This window comes from Amblyomma americanum, chromosome 7, assembly GCF_052857255.1.
Source record: "Amblyomma americanum isolate KBUSLIRL-KWMA chromosome 7, ASM5285725v1, whole genome shotgun sequence".
Lineage (NCBI taxonomy): Eukaryota > Metazoa > Arthropoda > Arachnida > Ixodida > Ixodidae > Amblyomma > Amblyomma americanum.
The window spans coordinates 18443039-18458931 of record NC_135503.1 but is presented as its reverse complement, the minus strand read 5'-3'; the positions used below and the strand labels follow the sequence as shown (position 1 = coordinate 18458931).

Below are 15893 nucleotides of genomic sequence, written 5' to 3'. Positions count from 1 at the left end.
AATAGTATACTGAGCCTCACTACAGAGCCAGGTAAATTGCTTCTCGAGGGCAGGCTTGATTACAATACACTTGAAAACTGCATATTGTTGTCACGAAAAGACATCGGAAAATTCGGTTTTTACAGTCTGAGCATGTAACGTTGCATAGGATTGTCCAAGTCTACACTACATGGAAGTTCTTCTTTTGCTGTCAAGGAAAAATTTAGTGGTAACTCTTTGGGGGGCACTTGTGGAGGGGGTGCGGTCCTATTTGAAGCACGTGTTTCCTGGACTTCGTCAAAAAAAGGGAGGGGGGATTCAGCATGGTTTTTCTGTGCAAGATTTCTCGTTTATGGGGGAATCTCTTCTCATAAATCCAACCTTGTTTGCTGTTCCTTTGCCCAGAAACATTCTGTGCTTTTTTTGGTGCATTTTTAATCGTGACATGCTCCGGGTCACAATAAATTGTAGTCTCCACTTTTCTTCCATGCATGCTGTTGCACTTCACAGAAGGTTACTTCTAAGTAAAATCGAAGCAGTAAGGCTTCTAAACAGTGTTGTTTAAAGAGTCTTGCTGCTAACCAGTAAGCAGTCATGTTCTGTTGTGATATGATGCAAAAGTGGAAAGGCTCTTCAAGCACACAGTTTTTTTGGCCATGGTCATCGCAGCTGTATTTTTTAAAATTGCCTCCCAAAGCAAATGCCTGCCAACTTGCGGTGCTGCATAGACTTTTACCAGATGACATGCTGAAATCTGAGTTTCTAATTGCCTTTTCAAAACAAAGTTGACCTAACAGTCAGTCGAATAGGATTTCAGTGCTTCTTCCTCACCTTGAAAAAAAAAAAATGGTCTGTGTGCCTGGCTGACAGTAATAAATCTCTCATTATGCAAATAAATTTTCATCCTCAATCATTGCAGGAATTGACATTCCAACACGATGGACGTTCAGGTGATTCAAGGATTCCTTGCACATGGGGACCAGGCTGCACATGCCAGGGTGAGCAAAATAGCTTTTAGCTGTACTTTGGCTGAAGAGGTCATCAGTGTGTTCTACAAAGAGTCATTCAAAAGAAAAATTTTTCAAATATCCAGTTCAACCTGTTATATTAATGTATTCAGCACGCTTGGAGCATGTTGCTTGACTGCTGCAAGAGCACTTTGCTTAGTCCACCTCTACTAATGCGCTAATGCTTAACAGATCTGGTGCTTAAAAATGCATTAAATTTTCTCATGCTGCAGACATTTAAAGACTGACTTTCTTCTCAGTTTCAAAAGCTGTTTTGGCATTTTCTCGTCTGTGGCTATGAACTCGCCATTGGCCCTAACCACAAGATAGTGCTGTGCTGATTAAAAGAATTATTGATAACTTTTATTTAATTAGCTAATATGATGCTTTTCAGAATTACCAGCGCTTGCTGGAGTTCTTCCTGAAAATATTATTTCTATTTGGACCATGCTAATTTTAGGAATTTTTGTAACCATTCGCTGAAACAACCAGTAGATGGCTAATATGTCCTGGTGAGTGGAAAGGAAAATTATGCATGACATTGAGAGATGATAAAGTGAGCAGAGCCAAATTGGAGCTTATATACTAGCTGAAGGTAGAGCAATAAATGGACATAGGTAGGGCATGCAAGGTAAAGAACAGATAATTCTCTATTGGAAAGGCAGAGTGGTCACCAAAGCGAAGGAAGTATAGTCTAAAAAAAGAAATTGGGTGGGCCGATGGAGTACTCAAAGAAACAAACATGGATAAGGTGGTCATGGCTGGCATGGCATAGGCAAATTGAAGGTCACTGCAACTGACATCTTGCAGTGGAGTTGGTGGCTGATCAGCGTGGCTCTTGATTATGCAAATGAGTGTTGTGGAGCTTTTGTTTGTATGTTTAATGCAAATAAAATGCAATGTTTATGACTTCTTTCAATGCCTCGCAGCTACTTCTATCATGGCGAGCAGACAACAGAAGATATTCTAGATTTTACCTCACATTTTTCTTGGGACACAGATGAAAAAAAAAGAATTCACTTGATTGCACTGAAATTATATTCCAGTTAAAAATTGTGCTGCACAGCACAAGCTTTTGTTATGCCTGACAGCCAGTTTATATTTGGCAGGTTGTGGGAAGCTCCATGGATGCAAATGCCTTGACAAATTTCCACATGGCACTGTGCTGAAAGTGTTCAGTACCCAGTACGTTTTTTGTTGCGTGGCTGGTCTAGTGGTAAGGCTGCCAGATGTGGCTATAGCTTTATGCGTTACAGGCAGCAACAGTTGTAAAGAAGTAAAAGTTCAAACCTTGTGTCATTGACAAGCTTGCACTGGTATCCGCTCTAGAGCACTTGCTTAAAAGTGCTGCCTTTAATGTGGAATCTGTGGTTAACTAGGCCTCAGTGTTGATCACGCTTTCTCTTTGGTGACTAACACAGGCACTGCAGTACTTTGAGCAGCTGAAGAATGCTCCAAATGGCTGGCAGCTGTCCATGCAGATGCTTCTGCAGCCCTCTGTTCAGTGAGCATCGTCTTCTCTTGTTACCGTTCAGATTTGGAAGCCCAGAGCCTTATTACAATTTTAATCCTTATAAGATTGATAGCGTGTAACTTGCTTGTTGGCTGAAGTAATTTAGGGGACTTTATCAGTCCAGCTGTGAGAAAAGGTGCAGCCACTGTGCCCGCACTCATTTCGCTATGTGGTGCAATGCACCATGCAAAATAGTCAGGATTTTTACACGACCGCCTGTCCTGTTATGACGCCTCAACTCGTCGCTTCAGGAGCGCGATGCAATATTCCTCAAGTGGGCTTTCCCGCATATCATGGTTGACCAAAACGAGATGGCAGAGCTCGCGCTTGGAGAATTATGAAGGTGTCGGGAAAGATCCCATGGGTATGGGCGTTAAGGGTGTACCACACTATGAAAGGATAAAAAAATAAACAGCGTGCTTTCTCGTTGCAGTTGTTTGGAGCAGGTGATCGGCCATCTTGTCATTTTGTGCATACTGAAGAAGTTGGCACAGAACAATGAGGACAAGCGAGACAAACAAAGACGAGTGCTAGACGCTCGTCTTTGTTTGTCTCGCTTGTCCTCGTTGTTCCGCGCCAACTTCTTCAGTATGCGTATCATCCAACTAGCCCAACTTTCTGCTGTCCTATGTTGTCATTTTGTGCTCATCAGTCATCGTGAGAAAGCCCACTTGCGGAATTTTGCATGAAGTCGAGCTTAGCAGCTACCATATGTGATCGCTCCATGCGATAAATATCAGATAAGAAAGGGAACAGGGCCCCTGTGTTGTTTTTCTGACACTAAGCTCGATCGTGGTACAATTTATCCAGATATTGTGGGTTTGCCATGGTTGAATTTATGAAAGTCGGCACGGTATACAGCGGTATATGGTGAATATTCGGGAATTTTCGAATATTCTCTACTATCAGTTTCTTGAATATGAATACGAACCAAATATCGTACGTGTCCAATTCGTATTCGAATATTCGCATACCCCCGCTTTAAATGCTAAAGCCTTGTGGGGCCTCATTCAGCGCATTCTTTGTTTCTTCTTTGGGCAAGCTTTAGCGTTAACCTTTGAATGACCTCCGCAGGTGATTAATGAAATGTGTAGAAAACATTGGCTTGCACAATACAATTCAGGCTAAACTACGATCCGTTTGACAGTGCATGCTGGACTGTTATACCACTATGCCCATTCATTGCAATGGTTTCACTTCATCCTAAAACATCATTTGTCATTCTGCTTTTAGGGACGACTCGGTAAAGTTTTTCTGCCTGAGTGTCTTGGAACACTACATAAAGACAGGGTAAGGTTGTCTTTAGCATTTCTTGATTTCAAGCCACAGGCACCGTTAGTATATTGAAGCGCTACCTGGGCACTGCAGGTATGAGGCTGCAAAGGAGGGAGATCAGCAGGCTGTACGGACCTTTATTAGCCAGTGGATACAGCTGCAGGTGAGTTGGAAATCCTCCTCCTTTCCAGGATAGCCCCTGACAGTATGTGACGAAATTTCTAATGAAAACAAAGTGCTAGATGCTGTTCAAGGTTGCAGATTCTCGCCAGCCTTTGTGCCATAAACATTTTTAAAGTGAAAGCTTTACTGGCCGCGAGGCTCACTGAGGATATTTCTCTCTCTCTCTCTCCCTCCCTAGTCACTATTGGGCATGCGCCACTAGTAGCATCTCCTCTCCTCAAAATCCAACTTTCAATTTTCAGTTTTCTCTTTTGTCTTTCCCTCCCTCCTTTATCCCTTCCTTTATGGTTGGGGTTCTGGTGTCCACTGAGATATGTGAGAGGGTTACTGTGCCATTTCCTTTCCTCAAAAACCATACAAAACAAGTGAGCCCACAGTGTCATAGGCAAATTTGAAAAGGCCATTCATTTTCACAAAAGGAAAGGCACACAACCGGCTCTGTGGGTCAGTGGAGACCTCAATCTTGCTTTCATGTAGTGGTGTCGGTGTCCGACTGCAAAAGCCTGCTTTGATTGCATTTCGCACACTGGATAGGCAGCGCGCCCTCCCTGCCACCCTGGGAGATGGCATGCAGTTAATGGTTGATCACGAGAGATTGATCACCAAATGAACGCTGTGGCCTAGGTATTGCTGCAGTGCCGCATGTCAGCCACAACGCTGTCAGCGCTAATGCATTCAGGCCACATCTCTCTCTCTCACCACCGCCACGTGTACCAAAGCAGGAATGAGGCGTCCGCATATCCAGGGAGCCAGTTATGCGCCCTTCCTTTCCTCAAAGCCATCGCCGTCTGGAACATTGTCAGCGCCAACGCCAATGAACACACTGAACGCCGACATCTTTCGCTTTGTATATCCTGGATTAGCTGAGCTAATCCAGATTAATTTTTTTCTTCTCCCATAGGTGTACGCTCCAGTGCTTGAAAAGGTGTTCATCCGGAACAAAGTGGCACAGCTGGTGTGCTGGGTCTTCCTCTGGGACTATCCAGCACGCTGGCCCAGCTTTTTCACCGACATACTCCATACGTTGTCCCTCGGGCCGCCTGCAGTTGACGCCTATCTGCGGGTCCTGCTTGCCATCAATAGTGACATTGCAGACTGTGAGATACCCCGCACTGCCAAGGTGGGTGTCGCACTATCCCAGTCTGCTAGTACAGTGTGGGTTGGAGGCTTGGAGTCTGTTGCTTGCACATGTTGGGGGAAAAGAGGAATACTATGCAGTAGTTGAAGCAGATTATGCTGCACATGTCACAGGTACGTGATAGAGAGGCCTTTTGTTCAGGCATTGTTTCTACTGGCTTTGAACTGTCAGCCTTTGCAGTACGTGTGTGGATTTGCACCTGCACCGGCTTTCGGCTAATGCTGCTCAATTTTAACAGGAGCAAGATCGAAACCGACTGCTGAAAGACAATATCCGGGAAACGCACGTTGTAGACCTGGTGAACTCCTGGTACACTATTCTGGTAAGACTGCGCACTTTTGCCGCCTTCAGTTTTGGCCACTTAGTTGACAGAATTGTTACGCACTGTTAGTCAGATCTAAAGGTCGAAAGTGCTCTGCTCCACATTTTCAGCTAGCGAAGTAATGCAGTTCGAGAAAGGACAAGGGTGGAGCAGATTTACAGGGGTGCTGCAGGTTTACAGGGGTGATAAAAATAAATGTGAGCTAATCGGAGAGTGGCTCTTCGAGGCCCAACGTTCAAATTATATACACTAATTATGTCTTTTTCTATGTATATTAATAGAAGTATAGAGTGTTCTCTGAAATTGTCCAGTACACTTGAGTAGGCGTTAAAGTTACAGGACACTGAATTTTAAGGAACCAATTTTTTCCAGCGCATTGGAAAGCTTGCTGTATAAGGTGCTTGATTCCGCAGCAGTTTCATTAGAAACACTAGAGACGATTTTTACTGAGAAATTTTAGATTAGTGCATGCACTCATTTTTATGTAGGCTGATGCTAGAAACCATATTCAGCGAAAGTGGTGGTGGTTGCACATCGGCAGAAGTCTTGTACCAAAGAATAATGTAAATCTCACCCCTCGGACAGTAATTAAACATATTTAATACAGAGCAGCATCCATTTCAACTTTCACGGCCAAAGCTGTTACGGCACAGGGAGGTACACGTCGTCGATGACAATTTTAGTGGACCATGGTTGTGGCTTCATCCAAAAAATGCAAAACACAGTGGCACCATCTAGTGACAAAAGCTAAACCACATCTTCGGCGAAGCGAAGGATGCATTGCTTTTCATTGACGGGCGCACTGGAGATAATGTAAACTCATAAAACATGAGGAACACTCCTGAAAGAAAAAAAAAGACTGCATTTAAAACAAATCTGATATTTTACCTAGATGTGCTCACGTAGTGCAGGCAGGGTTTCACCGCACGATGGCACTTAAGGTAACTTTCGATGGTAAATTAAAATAATCATAAATTCTCATTTCTTTGATATTGCTTTGTTTGATTCTCACAAAATAAGGCACAGTCTTTTCATTTCCACCATAAACTCCTGTCACGTTTTGGTCAGTGGTCTGTCCCTTTAAATCCCTTGGAACTGATGGACAGAAAACATAACATGCAAAAAACATAAAAAAAGCTTGGACACTTCTCTTCATTGTGCCTGTGTGTATGTGGTATGCAGTGAACAATGTAACAATATTCTTGTGGCGAAGGTTAATTTCTGGTTCCCAATTTCCCTCCTACCGCAATCAACAGACCAGCCAGTGCCAAAGTCCCGCTGGAGTCGAGCTGTGTCGGCTGTGCCTGGAGGTTGTAGGTGCATACGTGGCCTGGATCGACATTGGCCTGGTGGCCAACGACCGCTTTGTCGATGCCCTGGTGCACTTCCTGTCTCTGCCGGCTCTGCGGGAGTCGGCCTGTGACTGCGTGTGCGAGATCCTGGCCAAGGGCATGGAGCCGGTCGACAAGCTGCGCCTGGTCGAGTCGCTCTCCATGGTCCTTCAGAGGGCAGGGGTGCTCACCGTGTCTGAGGCAAGTGCTGGGACGTTGCTGCCATCAGGACCCAACCTGCCGCTGTGGCTCAGTGGTTAGGGCGTTTGGCTATTGATCCGGAATACTCGGGTTCAAACCCGACCATGGCGGCAGGGTTCCGATGGAGGCGAAATGCAAAGGCGTGTGTGTGCTGTGGGATGTCAGTGCACACTAAAGATCCCCAAGGGGTCGAAATTATTCCGAAGCCCTCCACTGCCCCACCTTTTTCTTCCTTTCTTCTTTCAGTCCCTCCTTTTTCTTTTCCCCTTACAGGGCGGTTCAGGTGTCCCCGAAGGCACAGTTCAGGTGTCCCCGAAGGCACGGTTCAGGTGTCCCTGGAGATGCCAGTTAGATACTGTGCTATTTCCTTTCCCCACAAACCAAAAGACCAAAAACCAATTTTCCATCAGTACCCCACATTACTATGGTAGCATGCTGAGACTTTGTTGTGTTGTCATTTTGTGCATAAGCAGAGCAGTAATAATTTGTTCACACTAAAGATGAGGAAAGTAGAGTTGTGCAGATATCAAAATTTTTTAATACGAATTGAATATGCATACATTGCAACAGTGTACGACCTTTAATATGCTTATGTAAAATAAGTAACAATGAAGTTCCCGAATTGACACATGACTGGCAACTAAAAATAGCATGCCGGTTAGTAAAACTTAATTTGTACTCCAAGGGACCAGAAGAAATTCTCTAATTATCCTGAAGCTAAGTTATTTTGCCTTACCCTTCCCTTCCCTCCCGGCAGAAAAAAAAAGATTGCAAAAAGCTCGTGATGTGAGGAGCGCACATTTTCAGCATGCTGGGAGAAAAGAAAAAAATAGTCAGTGATGCGCGAAATTGGCACACAGCTGAGTTCGGACCACTGGTGAATGTGGGGCCAATGGCAGCCGTCGCCTTGGGCTGCAGCGAAGCTCAGAAGCCGAAATTATGCAGCCAAGCTAGTACTTTACAGCCTAGCATTGTCACACCTACCGTTCCCATATGTTTTAGCCAACCTTTGGGAGCCTGGTGCTGAATTCTGCAAGTGAGCTTTCGCACATGTGAGAAAAACCTCGCTCTTTTTCACGTTTTAATTGTTTGAAGTAGGTGCTCAGCCAGATTGTTCTCATCACATGTGATATGTGGGAAAGCCCACTTGCGGAATTTCGCTCTGGGTCAATGCCTAGTAGCGTCCAGATGTGATCAGTCCATGTGCTAAATGACGAAGAAAGCAAAGAGGATGCCTTTGTATTCTTTAGACTGGATCTGCAAATGATTTGCATGGATGTTATAGTTTTGCAGCTGTTAGATTTATGAAAGTTGGCGCGGTATTGGATCACTGCCCAAGATTCAGAAATTATGGAATATCAATTTCCCGAATCGAACATGAACCGAATAACAAACACATTCAATTCGAATTTTCAAATATTTGCACACTCCAGAGAAAAGGCATTGGTTATTCATTGAGTGAAGGAAATTGCTTCTCTTTTGCTTTGTTCTAGGGAGAAGATGTAGACTTCCTCATCAAGCTTGCTAAGCTTGTCAATGCAATTGGCATTCAGCTCTTTGATGCCTACTCAAAGTAAGTTCCATTATCACATACTTGTCTGGTAAAAAGAAAACACCTCTCTACTGTTCTTTGAACATAATTTTGTGCTGTAGTTATGTAGTTTTTTTTTTGTGTAGCCAGGGGGGAAATATTACGTGCCTAAGGATTCGGTGTTTTTGTTTTGCCCATGCTCTCACATTCATTGTTTTTTTTTAATTGCAGATTTCAGCAAAAAATTTTATTTCTTGATGTATGTGCATGAAATGTTTTTGGTGTGTCAAGAAATAAGTTTATGAGTACTCTCACAAAATGTGACTGTTATATCTCAAAAAAATTGTTTTCTAATGTAAGCTTTTCTTCTGAACCTTGTGAAAAGGCTGCAGAATTAAGAAAATGTGGCAGAAGGCTGGTTTAAGCATTAATTGCATTCCTGCTGGCATGCTACAGGTCAAGGCCAAGAAAGGGCCCGACATTCCCATTTCGTACTTTTTAATGTGCGTGCCTCGTTTCCTTGGTTCTTCGGAACCTCCCCTCTTATAGACGACTTAAATTACTGTTGTCAGTGATCTCTCCCTCCCTCCTCTGCTGCCTGCGCTCTTCACTGTCATATCTCCACAGGATAATGTAAAGAGAGAGAGCTTTTTTTTTTCTATACCATAGGCAGCTTCCTCATAGGGTGGAGCCCTTATGAGGAGACCTATGAGGCTACCCTCGTAGGAGGGTAGCCAGGAGTGTGCGGCTATTCCGAGGTGCAGTGGTAGACTGTGGGCTTTGCCCCACAGAAGGGGACAGGAAGGGGAGATAATTTGTGAGATGAAAGAGGTGAAGGATAAATAGACAGGAGAAGGAATTATAGTTTGGGGTTGTCACCATGCGACTGGGGTTGTCACCATGCGGGTTGAGACTGGCAATCTTTTTCATGTGTGGACTCTTTTCCCCATTTCTTGGTAGATTGCAGAAAAAAGGGGATGCGGCCAGCCGGCAGCTGGTGCAGACGGAGCTGGCCTCCAAGATTCCGCTCATGCTGCAGTTTCTGCGCCACGAGGATGATGATGTGTCCCAGGGGGTGGCCGAGTTTGCACGTGAATACATCCAGTACCTCAAGCAGGCAGGGAACTACATGCAGCCAGACAAGGCTAATATTGAGGTACTTCCTTGGGCCCTGTTTCCTTGTCCGTGTGAATTGTGCATTTTTTAGTGGCCCCACTTGACACAAAGTCAGAGTTGAAATCAGTGAAATCAATCCCACACACCTCCGCTGGAGAGGTGCAGTCAGTAATATTCAATACCAGTCAGAACTACAGTAAAACTTCGTTGATATGTTCCCGGTTCATAAGCTCGGAATCGCTGGCATTAAAAACGTCTCATTGAGTTACATATTTTTCTTCTGGTTTGTCACCTGATATAACGCGATTTCCTGGCTACTGCATTTAAAATTTTGACAAATTCTGGTCGTATATAATATATTCAGCAACCAGCTACACAAGTGCGGACATGAAAATGGGGCCATACTCCGGGGGCATGCTATGTGAAGAGCTAGAATGCATTGGCAGTCATTTGCTGTGTTGGCCTCTCTGCAATGCTTATTTGCGATTGGGCGAAGCATCAGAAAAAATGTGCAAATGAGCGGCCCTTCCTGTGGGTACGCGACATGGAGAGGAGAAACACAGCGTGCTTCTTCGCGGCGCCTAACGGCAAGGGCTGAAGCATCTGAGAACTACAGCAAACACTACACTATAAAGCATGAATGAACTGGGTCTGGAGAATGCAGCATGAAATGCAAAAATCTGCAGCAGTCAGCTGTCATGGCGGCTTCCCCACACTGCATAGGTGCAAGGGGCGAAGCATCCGGAAACGAGGAAGAGGTTTCAGCCACCTTCACCATTGCTGTCGATGGACTGGATGTGTTGCAAAGTTACCTTCCGTTTTAAGATAGCAAAAAAGCACAAATGCGGTCTGAATTGGGAGCACAAGAAAATGAGCTGTTCAGACCTTATGCCAAAAAGTGATAATCGGAAAATTGTCAGTAAATGTCTGCGCACCTCATTAAAGTTGCAATTTTCAACATTAGACAATTTGAACCTTACTCTTTTCTGAATAATACATTTATTTCCGGATTTATACTCTTTTTCTGAATAATACGTTTATTTCCGGATTTTTTCTTAGAAGATTTTTACCTGAGGAGTGTGCGATGGTCTACCGTATTTACACGATTGTAAGTCGACCCTTTTTTTTGAAATTTAAAATTCCAAAGTGAGGGGGTCGACTTACAATCGAAACGATCTATCAGGGACGCTACTGCGATGTTAGAAGTTTTTGTTTGCTCTGCGGCTCCAAGCATAGCATTCAGGTATTCCGCGGGCTTTTTGGCCAGGATTTTTCATTTTTTTATTTTTACTGCGCATACCGTTACCCACCGCGATGGTTCAGTGCTACTGAACAGGATACTTGGGTTATAACCCGACCGCGGCAGCAGCGTTCCGATTGGAAGCGAAACGCAAAGGCGCCCGTGTGCTGTGCGATGTCAGTACAGCAGGTTAGAGATCCCCAGGAGGTCGAAATTATTCGGGAGCCCTTCACTACGGCACCTCGTTCTTCCTCTCCTTCTTTCACTCCCTCCTTTATCTCTTCCCTTACAACTGGGTTTCCGCCGATATTTGAGACAAATATACTGCCCCACTTCCTTTCCCCAAAAACCAATTTCATTTCATTTCATTTGCGGGAAGGGCCGCTGTCCGGCTGTTCCAATCGCGGAGTCTGCGCCAGCGCCCGGGAGTGTCGCTAGCTGATGGAAGAGCCGCTATTTCAGTTGGTTGCGCAATACGTAACAGCGGCGCTTCTGGGGAATGCCGATGTTTGCTAGAAGAGCCGACGCCCCGACACCGATCACTCTTTGTTTGGTGGTGCTTGGAGTTGGTGCTTTTGACTCGACTGCCGGCCGCGTGCTTCGCCATGAGCTCTCCAAGTTCGAAAAGCCTTCGGCGCTCATTCACTGCAGCGTTCAAGAGGGAGGCCATGATTTACGCCGAAGAAACCAACAACTGCGCGGCGAGCTGCAAGTTCGACGTTTCTGAACGGTTGGTGCGGGAGTGGCGGAAGCAGCGAGACAAAATTTTCGATTGCGACTCCAAGCGAAGAGGTTTCTGCGGGCCGAAGTCGGGACGCTTTCTGGAGCTGGAGGCCAAGCTTGCAGCGTATGTCACCGAAATACGTGATCAGTCCCTTCCAGTGACATGCGAAATGATCACGCAACAAGGCCGGGTCTTTGCTGCGGAAGCTGGAATACTCCGAACAGACTTCAAAGCCAGCAGGGCTTGGGCTTCGAAATTCATGAAGAGGGCTGGCTTCTCTCTTTGTCGGCATACTAGTGTATGCCAGAAGCTGCCTGCTGCTTACGAGGAGAAAGTTCTCGCCATCCACAGGCACTACCTCAAGCTCCGCGACTCACGGCGATACCTGCTCGGCCAAATCGGCAATGCGGACCAGACTCCCGTCTACTTCGACATGACAAGCAACACAACAGTGAGCGTGCTGGGAGCTTGCGAGGTTAAGCTTCTCACGACAGGAAACGAGAAACTTCGGTTCACTGTTATGCTATCATGCTTAGCAGATGGCACAAAGCTCCGACCGTACATCGTCTTCAAAAGAAAAACTATGCCAAAGGAAATGTTCCCGAAAGGTGTGATTGTGCGAGTGAACGAAAAAGGCTTTATGACGGACGACTTAGTTATTGATTGGTACCGTCGGGTGTGGCTTTTGAGGCCAGGAGCATCCCAAAAATCGCAATCCGAACCAACTCGTGCTGGACTCATTTCGCGGCCACCTTACTGCGAAAGTGAAGGCAGAGCTCCGAAAAGAAGATACAGATATGCTGGTGATTCCCGGCGTTCTGACGGGGCAGCTGCAGCCGCTAGACGTTGGCATTAACAAGCCATTCAAGGACTTGTTCCGGCGTGAGTACAACGAGTAGCTGGCGGCAGAAGGGCGGGAACTTACGCCAACGGGGCGCGTGAAGAGAGCCTCCCTGGCTGCTGTGTGCAGGTGGGTGATTTCCGCTTGGGCGGCCGTTCCACGCGATGTCGTGGTGCGGTCATTTAGGAAGTGCGGGCTTTCCATGGAGGACGATGTGCTGTGGGATCACAGCGGCGACGACGACAGCAGTACCACTGAAGATGACTCAAGTGAGGATGAATAGCCCATCTATGCAATAAATTTTCGTTTTTGAAGCGTTCCACCGGTGTTTTTTTTTTTTTTTCGGACATGCGGTTGGGGGGGTCGACTTACATTCGTGTCAACTTTTTTTTTTTTTTTTTGGACATGCGATTTGGGGAGGGGGGGTCGACTTACAATTGTGTAAATACGGTAACTCACCAGTTTGCATGTTTATCTGGCACACTTGGTTATGCCCAGGTTCACCAGACCACACAGCCTCAGCAAATGTTACAGGAGTGAGAGACCGCACTAGAAAGCAGTTTGACAAACATTGGTATTACTCCTGTTTTTAAAGAAAAAATATTTGTAGATATGTGCTTTTGATAGGCACATTAAATGTTTATCATTAGACATCTGCAAATAAGTGCCAGTCTCTGCTAATTTGCCTCTTTAGATGATAGATCAGCTCCTTGTTGATCTTAACACGTGAGGTTTTGGCAAATGGTTGTTAACAGCCTTACAGTAAACATTCTTGGGTGCCGCCGTGGTGGCTGAGTAGTTATGGCACTCGGCTGCTGACCCGAAAGACGCGGGTTCGATCCCGGCAGTGGCGCTCGAATTTCGGTGGAGGCAAAATTCTGGAGGCCGGTGTACTGTGCGATGTCAGTGCACGTTAAAGAACCCCAGGTAGTCTAAATTTCCGGAGCTCTTTACTACGGCGTCCCTCATAGCCTGAGTCGCTTTGGGACGTTAAACCGCAATAAACCAATAAACATTCTCGGGTAACTTGCTGAGTTGTTGTGGAAGGCATGCCGATATGGAAGATAGAAAAGAAAGCCCATCTGGCCAAGCAAGCCAGAACTTTCGTCACTGTGCCACCCAGTGCACACAGTGCACAGTGGTGCAGCTGATACCAGAGAGCCTAGCCTGATCCATACAATGAAAAGTGTAGCATTTTCAGTGTGTCTGTTCTCATTGGTTGAAACTGGGGTGATCTGTAAACAGGCCATATATGGTTTCTAAAAGATTACATATCCTAATTAAGCCGGGGCTATTATGATTTATCAGTGCAGAGGGATTTCAGTGTTTTTAAAGATTTTTGTTGGCGGAAATCTTGTACGAGTGAGCATTTCTGCCTGATAATTGCAGGATCAAGGTGTCTCTTTGGACTTCCTTTTTGTGTAGTTTTATACTGAACTAGTTCTTAATACAGCAGACCCACTTCTGTCTTCAGGTCCAGTACTGGTTGCACTAAAAACGCTTGATTGAAGTTTGCTCGATTGTTCTGATTGTATAGCCCATTTATAAAAAGTAAAAAGTGGTCGTTTGTGTAGTTTTCAATTCCTGTGACAATTCTTGGCACTTTATGTTCTGCTAACTGCGTTTTTCTTCTTTTTTTTTTTTCAGGCGGTGTTGTACATAGTAATTAACAAATACAAATATGACAACTCTTATTTATTTGAACGCCAGGTGAGTTTACTTTTATTTGCCTACCCTAAAAGACTCACAAGCGTTCATCTTCTAGGGGATTACAAAAATATTATTCCTTGCTTTGATTCATTTGTGTGTCGTTATTTGCAATGCTTATTTTACCATCAAACAGAATATGTGAATGTGCAGTGCAAACTATAATGGCGAAAAAGTTAGGCAAAGGTCATTGACCTTGCTCTGCTTGCTAGCACTCAAATGGTTTTAAAGGAATCAGTAAAACAAAATCGAATGTCTTAATTTCTTCTGAAGTGCCCACATTTTTTGGGCAGGCCTTTGGGACCCCTTGCAGTATTCATATTTTATTTTTATTTAAAAATGCCTTCATGGTTAAAAGGCATTAAAGAGCAGAGGAGGTACACAAGGAACGTAACAAAAATTAGTTTAGTAATGACACGAAAAGAAATTACTAGTTATACAATGTTAGCTGTGTGTAACTGTAAATAACCTGAATTGCTGTTTGTCTGGTGTGTTCACTGAGCATTTTGTAACATCATTTATGTTCATCTGTTTTTTCTTGCTCTTTAGGGGGAAGATGAAGCCTTGTTTTTAGAGTACAGAAAAACATTGAAGGTGCTGTTTGACAACATTGCTCAGCTGGTGAGTTCACGAGTGTCCTTAGATCAAGTGGTGCAGAGCCACTCTTCTTTGTACTATGGTGCCAGGAGCTGTCTTTGCCAGTCTTGTTAAAGGCCAGACACTAGGACAATTGTTGCATCAGGTCTCTATTTAACGGTCAGCTGGACGAGTGCCACAAAGAATATTTGTCCGTGGTACATGAGTGCAGAACTTCTGATTATCAGTCTTGACAGCATTTTTGTACTTGTTATCATAGGAATTTGCACTAATAGTGTTGTGAATAGAAGTTTACCGCAGGATATAGAGGCTGCTTGCTGGGGGGGGGGTCGGTGTGGGCCCTTTGGAGCAAACTGTCTCATCTCCCGTGCATTCTACTGTTTTGAATAAATCCCAGCTACAAGACAAGTATGCAGAGCATTAAGAAACATTAATTGCTCATACGTTATGAATAAATGCAATGAATATGTCCTCTCAATCTGTTTCTGTGTTGGGTGGGTAGGGAGGTTTAAAGGGCTAAAGCAGTTCTCCACACTTTTCATATTGGGGGCTAGCACTGTGCAAGTTATGCTTGCTGTCTTATTTAATACTGGGTCTACTAGAATGTGTGCACATTTCGACGTCCATTGCCTTTACTTACTGCTTTTGTTCCACTTCTTTTTAGGACAAGGACCTGACTCTGTCACTGACGCAGGGCATGATAAGCACGACACTGCAGAACTGGAGGAGCCTTCCATTCCAAGATGTGGAAGTTGCCATCTCCTTTTTATATCTGCTTGGTGAGGCCATTCCGGTGAGGCTTGAGTTCAGTGGCAAGTTTTCTGCTTTATTGCTGCTTGTCCATTGGCTGTTCCGTGCTGCCAAACCTGTGTTGGTTGTCAGCCGTGTTTGTCTTCTGGATGGCCACAGAGGCTCCATTTCCACTTCAAATTCCATAGTGCTACTGGTTCTTGGCATTAGCTTGCTGACCGATGTTTAAGCTCTGCAACTCTCACAGCTAAGCTTTCCAGCCAATTAAAAATGCCCCGGATGATGCAGTGGAAGCTCTGAACTGCTCGCACCTGTGTCCCAGTAACTGTGCTCCCTCTATTGGGAAACACTAAAAAGCATTTTTTGATGTTGCTGAAAACACTGTTTATTTACATGTGTTCTTGTGAACCATAGAATTATTTTGAAGCAGATTAGTGT

At 44.8% G+C, this 15893-nt stretch overlaps 1 protein-coding gene across 1 annotated transcript in view; it reads left to right on the top strand.

The window, feature by feature from the left end:
* Positions 1-15893, top strand: part of LOC144098604 (exportin-T-like) — a 37561-nt gene that overhangs the window by 2068 nt on the left and 19600 nt on the right. Inside the window, 12 exon segments of the mRNA XM_077631384.1 lie at positions 899-977; positions 2408-2490; positions 3733-3789; positions 3868-3937; positions 4859-5077; positions 5334-5417; positions 6674-6949; positions 8443-8522; positions 9441-9636; positions 14049-14111; positions 14658-14729; positions 15370-15498. Of these exon segments, the coding sequence (XP_077487510.1) occupies positions 918-977; positions 2408-2490; positions 3733-3789; positions 3868-3937; positions 4859-5077; positions 5334-5417; positions 6674-6949; positions 8443-8522; positions 9441-9636; positions 14049-14111; positions 14658-14729; positions 15370-15498 (1389 nt within the window). The 5' untranslated portion in view covers positions 899-917.